Source organism: Belonocnema kinseyi, chromosome 3 (genome assembly GCF_010883055.1).
Source record: "Belonocnema kinseyi isolate 2016_QV_RU_SX_M_011 chromosome 3, B_treatae_v1, whole genome shotgun sequence".
NCBI lineage: Eukaryota > Metazoa > Arthropoda > Insecta > Hymenoptera > Cynipidae > Belonocnema > Belonocnema kinseyi.
Genome location: NC_046659.1, coordinates 157,409,101 through 157,420,939, shown reverse-complemented (window position 1 = coordinate 157,420,939; position 11,839 = coordinate 157,409,101). Strand labels below are relative to the sequence as shown.

At 30.2% G+C, this 11,839-nt stretch overlaps 1 protein-coding gene across 3 annotated transcripts; it reads right to left on the bottom strand.

The window, feature by feature from the left end:
- On the bottom strand, window positions 1-11,243 carry LOC117169337 (nucleolin-like). 3 transcript variants are annotated; one of them, XM_033355672.1, is made up of 9 exons: window positions 11,226-11,243; window positions 11,018-11,101; window positions 6,858-7,145; window positions 4,504-4,658; window positions 2,758-2,927; window positions 1,841-2,108; window positions 1,634-1,749; window positions 937-1,165; window positions 1-853 (listed from the first exon to the last, which is right to left on the bottom strand). In XM_033355672.1, exons 3-9 carry the CDS (start codon window positions 7,115-7,117, stop codon window positions 693-695), a joined length of 1,359 nt encoding a protein of 452 aa, XP_033211563.1. In that variant the 5' UTR covers window positions 7,118-7,145; window positions 11,018-11,101; window positions 11,226-11,243; the 3' UTR covers window positions 1-692. The 3 variants fall into 3 exon arrangements, with proteins under 3 accessions (XP_033211563.1, XP_033211562.1, XP_033211564.1); XM_033355671.1 differs by lacking the exon at window positions 11,226-11,243 and having other exon boundaries at window positions 11,018-11,211; XM_033355673.1 differs by lacking the exon at window positions 11,226-11,243 and having other exon boundaries at window positions 6,858-7,126; window positions 11,018-11,211.
- Window positions 11,244-11,839: the final 596 nt, after the last annotated feature.

Here is an 11,839-nt window from a genome sequence, read left to right as displayed (position 1 = left end):
GATTTTTACTGCATAAACCAATCTCAAATATCGCCAATAAGTAAAATGATTTCGAGAGTCAACAAAAATAGATATCTCATTAATTTCTGCACATCTTGACGGATGCTTCTAAGTAAACATTTTCTTTATTTTAAACACTCTTGCCCATTACATTCAAAGCATATTCAGCGACAGAAATTTCTTTACAAACAGAAACACAGTTTTGTAGCTTCTGTCGTTTTCACTAAAATTACGATATTTTAGGAAATATCTTTATATTCTAATTTAACCCCAGAAAAGTGATAAATCAGGAGGTATTCAATGGTGAAATTAAATCAAAATTTTGTATTGCCTTTTTTTTTGCGGCAAAATTCTCAACTTTTTTTTAGTCTTTCCTACTAAAATATTAAATCCGCCTCTAATACCTCCAAGTTCCATCAAAATCCAATCATTCCTTGCAGAAATATTGACAGTCGCAAACAATCCCACCCCAAACTTCAATCTTAGGTCTTGCAAGATTTAAAAAAATTTTAATCTTTAGAGCCTCTAATATATTTTATCTTAAAATATAATTGCACCAAGTTTCATTAAAATTAAAATAAACATAAATATATTATACAATTTTGGACGGAAAAGCAAGAAGCAAGAAAAGCAAATTACAGTTACAGTTTCCGGTGCTTCAGAATAAGAAAAAGTTTTATTCTGGCCTGAAGTCACGACAGAATTTTCGGCCGAGTTGTCATCTGCTTGTGTTTTTTAATCGCTTGCTTCTCTGTTGAAAGCTTTGACCTGATATATTTCTCCACATTTAGAACCTCCTTGTTGACATTGTCAGCGGAATATTTACGTTCACATAATATCCTCCTCAATTCATCTGAAAAATATTATTAAAAATATTAACTACTTCTAACTTTTTTTATTGTTAAACATTTCCGCGTTGATGACAAAATTACATACCTTTCACGACATTTATTTTCCATTCATCTAATCGTTGAGTGGCTGCTTTTCTGTTGCCTTCTTTTTTAAAATTGCACTCCTTCCCAGTAATACTCTGGTTTAAAATCTCATCCCGCGTAAAAATGAGCGTAACCAGATTTCTGACTACTCTGGATGGCTTCATCTTTTTATTGTATCTGATAGCCTCCAGACCGAATTTGTTTACGAACAATCCACTTGCTAGTTCCACCTGTACAAAATAGACTTTATAAATAATTTTTTTTGAAAATTAAATTAGTACAACATAGGAATATACTAAGAAAATCTTGTTTTTTTGTTTCATATAATCCGTTCCGCAGCAGGATGGCTCAAACTGATGCGTGAAAAATGTTCAAAATTCTTTAATGTAACTTCGTATAATCATTTAAGAGATAAGTTTAATTCACAAAAAATAACGAAAATTTAATTTTTAATTTTGAACCAGGTTATTTAAATTATTATATTTTCCAAATACAGTCGAACTTCGATAACTCGAACCACCAAGGGAAGCAAGAAAAACTTCCGAGTCATCGGATAATTATTTCTAGACATCATCACGTCCGGGAATGAGAAAAAACTTCGAATTATCAAAAATTCGAGTTATCGAAGTTGGACTGTGTTTTCCTTTCACACACACACACGCGCGCGCGTGAGTATATATATTAATAATAACATATACCTCATCCACTGATCTGCTATTACTAAGGCCTATGCTTGCATTTGCGTTCGTGCTTGCACTGCATGTCTCGACACCCGCATCAATTATTGCTCCTTTACCCTGTAGTATCACCGTGTCTGTGAATGAAATAAAAATCAATTATATTTCATGCGAACGGCTCTTAAGCACATAAGCAATATATGTTTTGTATCTGGATATGGTACTTACCTAGTTTTCGCTCTATGATGACACGCAATTTCGAGTTTGACTCTTGCAGGTCCTGAATGATCTTGCTCTTATTTTTAGTTTCCTCCTTGTATCTCCTTAATTGTGCTTGAAGGGAAGCAAGGAGCGAAGACTGCTTTGACCAGTTAGCCATGCTCACCTGGATCTTCGTCTGATCTACATCTAATTTCTTCTGCAGATTTTCCATTACACTCATTTGAGCATCCACTTTTCTGCTTCTTTCCTCCTTTGATTTTTGTTTTTTAGCAGCCTGTAAATGGTTATTTGGTTATTATTGAGTGGAAGCTTCTAATGTGTCCCCTAAACATTTTTCTTACACCTTCTCTATTCCTTTACACACCCTCCACACACTTACTTGGTGGTGGAAGGGGGACCTACAGTTTAAGGTGGGTTCCGAACCACCAAGAGCAACAAGCCTTAAGTACTTAGAGAAAACCTTTTTCTCTAGAGGTACCGGTCCCACGACTCTCCGGAGATAAACAACTCCCTTGCTAGGCTAGTGTTCACCGCATGGGCCACCGATACTCTTCCAGAGTGCGAGGCGGGAATCGAACCCGCAAGCCGAAGGAGTGGGTCCAAAGCCTACGCTTTAGCCCCCACGACCATCGTCCCACTTTATTTGGTTATTATCATATGTTGAAAATCTTTTATTTCATATGAGCATGACATTGATTATTGTTAAATATATATATAATATATTCTAAAAAAGGGTTCAGCAAACACCGCAGGGTCCCACTGGAAGCAACCGTCATCTACAAAATGACACTGGCTCTCAGTAGAAGGGTTCGGGTTATCTCATTATAACTTGTTAATAGATTCAATTTCAAATTTACAAATTATTAAGGCTTCAAAAACTACACGAAATTAAAATAATATAAATACCTAAACATGCTACTTACAACGACTTCTTTTTTCGATTGTGCACTGTTTTCGATTTCTTTGCAATCGCTCTCATGACTTTCGTCAGAAGAAATTTGCGGCGATTTCCTGAACTTTGATAAAGTGCCTGTTGGAGGCCTCGTTAAACGTTTTCCCTTGGACAGCAGTTCTTGTAACTCTTCCCGAGTTTCTGTTTGCACAAAGAGTTGTTAATTACGAAATAAAAAAAAAGTTATTACCATTATTTTTAAAAGTATTCTTTAAGAACCTTTTTTTGCAAATATTGACTTGCAGAATCATGGGTTTTCCAATCGATTCTGCAAATTTGTTGGCAATTTAAAATAATGATACATACAACAGTATTGCAATTGGTACAGCATGGTACATACAACAGTATTGCAATTTATATTTTACTTAATCAAAAGTAACTGTATTGTTACATAACATTAAAAAATGCTATTTTGACAATAAAGACAAAATTATCGTCTTTCTACAAATTCAAGTGATTAATTATTTCAATTGACATAATCATTTTTGAGAACAAAATTCTGAGGCTTGAAAAAACGCATTTTGATAATAGGATCCTTTATGAGTCATATAGATTTACAGTTCAAAACTTTAATAACTGAACATATGTTCAATTAAAGTATTAAATATTTTACTAAAAAAAAATGTATTTCAACATTAAAATAAAAAATTTAATTGAAATTTTTAAAATAAATTATTTTTAAAACAGGAATTCCTAAAAAAATGTTTATTCGACTGTTTCGAACTTAGGGTTCTTTTTTATTGTCTAAAAAAATCTACTTTCTGGCACATCTTCAGGCTAAAAAAATGGATATATTTAATGGATATTTAACAAAATTTCAAGGGAATTTTTAACGGTTTCAACAGATTTAATAAGATTTGCAAACATTTTTACGATTTTAAGGGGTTTTAAAAGCTCTCGGAGTATTTCAATAAATTTACATGATTTCAAGAAATATCAGATTTCATGTAATTTTACGGATTTTTAAAGGAATTTTATTGCATTTCACGGATTGTAAAGCTTTGCAGTGGTTTAGTTAAGATCCTGGTTACAATACTAACATAACAACCTAAAAATTAAAGAATTATTAACATTTCTGATTCAGCATTACGAAATTAAGAAGCTTTGAAACAAATATTTACAAAGTTGATCTTTTCGTGGTAAACAACTTTAGTTTTAAGGCATACAAAATTAGTATATTTGAGAATTGTGCATTCAAAAATACAATTTGTAATTTAATTTATAGGAATTTGAAAAATAATACAAATTATTAAAGGGTTCATATCATGCAGTATCAAATTATACTCAAAGTGATTGGATCGATTTTATTATGAGAAAACGAATAATATTGTCCTGAATAATATTGTCACCCTCAAAATTAAATTCGTTTAAACGCCTGTTGCCCTCATTTTCGCGTAATGCTTTGTAAATTTCTGGATCCTCTAAAAAATGTTTTGTTTCTGCAAATCAAACACGACCATGTAGTAACCACTTTTTAAATTCTCTTCATTATCTTTACCAAAATTTGGACATTTTATTTTTTTCTTACTTGTTTAAGAAAGTTTTATTTTTATAAGATCCATCCCACAATTTGTGCAACACACCCAATAACTAATTAAATCCAAAATGTTCGTGAAAATTTTTCTGTATTTATAAATTGTACCTTCTTGCCGTTCTTGGTCTAGCCAATCTCTAAGATCTTCGTCATTTAAATTTATTCTACAGCTTGGTACATTACCGTCTTCGTAATCCTCATCTTCTTCATTTTCGTCTTCATCTTCAATTATTTCCTCCTCCTCAATATTTGGAATATTATTTTCATCTTCGTCGGGTACATCTACCAGAAATTCTTCAACAGTGATAGGTCGGATGTAGAGATCATCATCATCATCACTAAATCGGAATAATGAAAATGTGAAAATATAATGCAATAATAATGCATATTCAAGGCCTTAAAGTCCCTATGGAATAAACTATAGGGACCAAAGGGTACTTTTTGTCACGCTCATAGGGTACTTTTTTGCGTTCAAAGAGTGACAAATTCAGGATAAATTTGGAATATTTCGGAACAATTCAATTTACATTCAAAACAATTCAAATGAATTGTGAAAAATGTTTTAAAATATTTTAAAAATTCAATGGATTTCTGTCAAACTGAATTGAATTTAGAGTAATTTACGGCCAAAGAGAAGAATTCAATAAAGTTCATCAAAATTCAAGGTGAATTACGGAAAATCAAATAAATTTAAAACCATTTGAAAAAAACTTAATTGAAGTCAGTAACTTTGAAATAGGTTTAGAAAAGTTTAAGGGAATTCAAAGAATTTGATTAAATGCCTAAGAATTCAAAGTGCGATTAATAGATTCAAGTACATTAAAAAAAATTCAAAAGAATTTCAATAAATTTAAAATAGTTCAGGGTGAATTCAAAGAAAAACTAATGGTAACAAAAAATTCAAGATAAATTTAAAATAATTCAAATGAATAGGAACAATTTTCAGTTTCGACAAAAAAAAATTTTTATTACAATCCATTTTGAGTGAATTTAGGGAAATTGAAAAGAAATGAGAAAAAGTAGATGAAATTCATAAAAAATCAACCTGAATTTAAAAAGCAATCAAGTGAATTAAAAACAATTCAAAAACATGGAAAAATTAATTGATTTGGGTAGGCTTGAGTGAATTTAGAAGAATTCAAGAGAATTTGAAGGGACTGAGGATAAATTAATAAGAATTCGGGGCGAATTACAAATGAATTGTACAGAATACAGTGAAACTCTTCTATAGCGCCGATTTCGGGGCTGACGGTGGGTGGGAACTAACTTATTATAGCCCGCTCCGCTTTTGTTTGTTCATGCCTGACTGCTCACCTGAGTGACAGTCGCAGATCCCGCGCACCCCGCGCAACATCTGTTATACCTACATGCGGCGCGGCGTCAATTTTTGGACGAGCTATAGAAGGGACAGCTATTGAAGACTTTCACTGTATTTTAAATCCTTTACACTCCGCTAGAAATTTTTAATGCTTTTAAAAATGCCAAAGAATTTGAAAAAATACGTTAAAACATTTCAAATCCGTTAATCATCTTATGAATTGATCCTCAAGATCAAATAAATTGAAACTTTTAAAAACCAAAAAAAGTCCATTCCATTGAGGAATGACTATAATATTATAATGCACTAAAATATTATAAAATTCCGCGATATTTGATGATGATATCTTCTAACGTAAAATCTTTTTAAATCGTTGAAAACCTGATACGTCCTGTCAAATCGTTGCATATCTTCAGGAATTCTAGAAAATTCTTTATGCTATAATATTTTTAAAATCTTTAAATTCACTCAAATTAATTAAATTAATTTTTAAAAATATTTGGAATCTTTTAAAATTCCCTAAAATAATTCAAATTAAAAGCTCCTGAAAATGTCTTAGAAGTTTTAAAAATACCCCACAATCTGAAAAATTTCTAAAAATTATTGAAATGTAGTAAAAATTTCTCGGGACTTTTCTAAGTCTAGGATGTCTTAACTCTAGACTCGCTTCTGAAATAAACAACGGATCTTGCAAAAGACATTTACAAAAAATAGACTTAATTTTCATTAGTTGCTCCATTAACGACTCAAGTACAACCGAACAAAAAATAAAATGCAGCAAAGAAAGCCTAACTTTTTCCTGCGTCACCAAATTAGTTTAACTGAATATTCTTATTTAAAAAGGGGGAGGGGGGTGGGTCAGTTTAAATTAAATAAAAAATCTCACGTCGGCTGATATGGAGGCAAATTTTATACTTTCTAGACAGTGAAGTGAGTAATACCAAGCGATATGTCAGTTTTGCCCCGTGAAACCCACTAAATAATTAATTTTTAATCTAAATAACCTGTTTTCCCTATTTTTAAATAGTAATACATATACTCAATTGTAATTCTTTTATGTCTTTTTAATTTGGAGAAGTAAGATTGGACTAATTCCAACTGCAGGTATACGGTTTTTTCCATTTGAAGAACATAATTTTAGCCGACGAATTAGAGTGATAGCTTTTTAACTATCATGAATGCGGAATTGTTTAATACGAAGTTTTATTTAGTATGTTACCTGCTATCATCTTCACTTGATGACTCGGAATTATCTTCGCGTACCTCGCCTAAGAAAATGCCATCTAGATTTTCCCTCATATTCCGGATCCCTACATCATTTTCTTCTAGTTGGGGACGATATTGTCTGCCATTTTCAGCCTCGTTTTCAGCCCGAATTTTATCATGTCTCCACCTAGTAGTTCGACTCATGTATCTAACGCCGGACTCTCGTCTCAAATGCAGATTATAATGTTTCTGGCCGTTGTTATCTTCTTCCATTTTTTCTTTCTATTCAATTATTTTATACCTAACAATTAATACAATGAAGCTAATATATTTTCTACTCATCTGATTATATAGTTCAAACAAATAATTTGTTAATTGTACTTAATGCTAATATTATTATATTGTAATGTAAATATTAGGGTGGGCAACCAAATATATTTGTTATGTCTCACCTTTTATTTTGTGTCATGTGATGAAAAAAGGTCATCTTAATTTTTGGAAATTTAAAAAATAGTGGAGATTTAAGATGGAATTTATGTATAATTGTGTGTGTGTGTGTGTGTGTGTAGTAATAGTTTGTCATTAGGACAACCGCAGGATCTCGCCGAGAGCGGGTACTAACCTGAAAAAAACTGCACCCGATCCCAGCGAAATTGCGGTAAAAATTTCAGCCATAACTATACGTCTCACGACCGTGAGATAGGTGGTTTATTTATTATATATATATATATAATTAGTTGTGTGTGTGTGTGTTATATTTGTTTTTACATGAAATCAATGTAATAGTATTTTTTAGTTATGCGCAAATATTTGGTCATAAAGTTCCCGTGTAGAAATTTCTCCATCTTTCCCCTATTAGAAGTTGGGTTCCGACAGGGTCCCTATCATAATATCTAGTCTAGAAAAAACTGGTTGGGGCCTCTATCAAAATATCTAGTCCAGAAAAAATTGACTGGGGCCCCTATCAGAAAATCTAATCTAGAAAAGGCTGGTTGGGGCTTCTATCAGAATACCTAGTTTAGAAAAAACTTATTGGGTGTCCTATCAGGTTCTAGTGAAAAATGTCGTGCCTCGCATAGATATAAATGTACAAGTTACATTTTCCGTTAAAAAATTAATTTAAAAAAAAAGGGTTTTCCGGCTGAAAAGTTAAATTTTCAACCAAGGATATAAGCCTTCATAAAAAAAGAATAATTTTTTAACAATGTAGATTAACTTTTACCCAAGTAGTTCAATTATCAATTAAAAATATTATTATTTAACAAAATAGTTCAACTTTCAATCAAAAAATGTATAAATCGTTATAAATCGTTATAAATCGGTATAAATCGTCAAGAAAAAAATGATTCCTTAAGAAAGTGATTCAGCCAAATTTTTCAAATATAATATTTGAAAACTCAATCAAAGAAGAAAGATTTTTAGCAAAAAATTTTCATTTTAATTTAAAAAATTGGTATTTCTACTCAAAAAGATAAATTTTTAAATCAAGAAGATAAATTTTCAATAAAATAGTTAAATTTTTGGTTAAAAAGGATTTAAGTTGACTTTTCACGATCAAAATTTGAATTTTTAAACAAAAAATAACTTTCTACGAAAACACTGGAATTTTGACTTTAAAAAAAATATGATTTCTTCTATCAAAAGGGATGAATTTTTACTAAATTGGTTGAATATTAAACCAAAAAGGATGACTTTTTAACAACATAGCCAAATTTTCAACAAAACTTGCATTTTTATTTCAAAAAGGTAGAATTTATTTTTAAACAGATGATATTTGATCTTTTTAAACATTGTCGAATTTTCAACCAAATAGTTGCAATTTTAACCAATTAAAATGTAATTTCTACTAACAGAGGTGAATTTTGGAGGATATGGATCGACATTAATTGCCGTGATTTGAGAAAACACCGTTAACTGCGAAATTATCGAAGCCGAGAAAATCGATGAAAACTGTTCCAATTTTTACTCGCGTGTATCGCGGATTCTAATTCATTTTCTGCAGTTTTTTTTTTGGTTTTTCTTGACTAATTTGCATATAAACTTTTCATTTTTGCAACAAAACTTTCGAAAAAATGTTAATTAATTATGCAAAATGCAGTTAACGGTGTTGATTGGGATGCTGAATTTTGCAGTTAACGTCGTTTTTCCAATATTCAGCAATAATTATTTTAAAAGTTATTAACAATTTGGAAAAATTATTTTTAAGACAAAGGGCATCCTTTCTCCACGATTCTAACGATATAAAAAACTTTTATAGAGTCCTGAAAAACTCCATAACTGAAAAAATGAGTTTTGCGATTTTTGGTTGCTAATTACGATATTTTTTTAGGTTTTTTTTTAATGCAAATTGTTGCTAATATATGAAATACTACTTTATACTCATAATTAGATACTTACAAAAATTGTATAAACAATTTATCATCGTTTTCATAAATTTTCTCTTAGAATAGAGATGGAAAGTTGCGGTTTTTTCAAAACTTTTCCACTTTTTGTCCAATTTTCAATTAAACTTAGGTGATACTTAATTATTGTTAACAAAAAAAATTGCTTAAACAATTTATTATTATAGTTAATAATATTCAATTTTAATAATGCTAGAAAGTTGGGGTTTTATCTGAAATTTTTAACTGTTCGTCTAATTTACAATTAGATTGAGGTGGATAATTAATTTATGTTGAAAAATTAACTTTGTGAATAACTTAATATTATTGCTTATGATACCTAATTTGAATAATGCTGGAAAGTTGTAGATTTTTCTGAAATTTTCAACTTTTTATCCGCTTTTCACTTAATATGGTAATAATCAATGTAAATTAAACAAAAGTAGTTCTATAATTGATTTATTATTGTTCAATTAAATAACATTTGTTTTTTAGATTTTGAGGTTTTTTAATTATTTTTTTGTTGTGACTACAAAGTCAAAGCAAAACTAAATATTTAGGCAAAAATGTAAGAGTTCGGAAAAAACCGCAACTTTCTAGTATAATTTAAATTGAATATTATTGTTAATAATAATCAATTGTTTTAAACAATTTTTTTTGTTAACAATCATTAAGTGTCACCCAGGTTTATTTCAAAATTAGACAAAAATTTGAAAAGTTTTGAAAAAACCGCATCTTTCTATCTCTATTCTAAAAGAAAATTTCTGAAAACAATGATAAATTGTTTAAACAATCTAATTATGAGTATGAAGTAGTATTTCATATAATAGAAACAATTTGCATTAAAAAAACCTAAAAAATATCGTAATTAGCACCCAAAAATCCCAAAACTCATTTTTTCAGTTATGGAGTTTTTTCAGGACCCTATAAAACAGACCTATGGTGGTGACATGTTGAAAATAATACTTTATTCGTATTCTATAGCCCATTGTGAAGAGAAATGTTGACTTTAAATACTTCCAGCTGTTAGTAAGTCTTTTTCTGTATTTTTCCTGGAGATAAAAATTCACAAACCTGGAATGGCCAATTTTTTCACTTTATTTGTTTATGTTTTATTGCTCAGTGACATAAATTAGAAATTCCAAACAGAAATTTTCTTAAAAATTTAATGCTGAACATTTCTAAAAAAAAATTTGAAATCGGTCAAAAAATAGTAAAATACGACCTGTGGGCTTTTGTCCGTCAAAGTCCGAGGCAACGATTCCTGACAGTAATGATTTGCAATCATTTTTATGTTGCAAATATAAAAAAGAATTCTACTTTTAAAACATAATTGGCATCAGAACGGGCTTTTCTTTTCGGAGAAAAAAACGAGATCATTTCGTCAAACAGAAGCCGAGTTTTCGCGAGTTTCGTTCAAAAAGTGATTGATTTCGGAACAATGGAAATTTCCGGTTTTTAATTTTTAGCAAAAGAACTATCCATTTAATAAAGAAAACTGTCTTTATGAAAGTTATGCGACACGTCAAGCCGCATAGTTATTTTTTTTGCGCAGTGAATTTCCGAAGTTGGCAATTTTCGGAAATGTTTCCGCGTTTACCCAAGGCACAGGGTACTACTGGGAAAGCGAGTATCGAACTCATAAGCTACAGCTCAAAAAATTTCAAACTCTTTTTCTAAGGAAATATTTATTATTGTACGACATTATGGGAATGTAAAAAATATGAAATATTAACAGAAATATTAATAGAATTCTGAAACAGTAATGTATAGAATGTAAAGAAGTACTTACTTAACTAGGAAACTCCTAAATTTTCTTCACGTAAAATCGCCACAATTTTATTCACTTCCACATATATTGATTTAAAGCACAAAACTTGAAAATAAAAAGAATACTTTATTTAAGATCGAAATCAAATCGACTTTCTTATGAATAATTTTATGGACTAAAATCAGAGCATGAAAAAATTCACAATGAAAAATTTATATTTTCAAACTACCTCCTTTGCGGCATATTAGATGCAAATGCGTAAAAACGAAAAAAAAAAGGAAAAAGAATATTCCGGCACGTGTAAACTTTTGATGTAAATCAATGCAAGAAAGATATATACATAGTAAACGATGTTTGTATTATAAGGAAACCGTCTTCGTCACCGAGTGGTCGGTGTGTCGAATGCGAAACTCAATAATTTGGGTGCACTTATATAGCCAACTGTCATCCGAAGAAACGCATCTTGTTAGTACATTCCGTGCTCTGTAGGAGCACGGTTTTGTATTCCAAAAATCTTAATGATTTTTTAATGTTCTTTATTGCGATGAAATCAAAAATCTCGCCCTTGCTTTTTAGACCATCTAGTTATTTTCAAACTTTTTTTTTCGAATTCTTCAAAATAAGTTTTCGCATCATTTAATTTTTCATATCTGTTTTTGTAAATTTAAAGAAGTTTATATTTTGCAGTGTTAAATGTTAAGAACGGAATTATTTTCCAATGTGAAACAATCATACACACTTTTAATTTTTCTTCTATCAGTAGTGTGTACAAACATTTAGAAATAAATTTTATAATGAAGTAAAATTACGTATTTGGAAATTTTGATATACAATAATAATGAT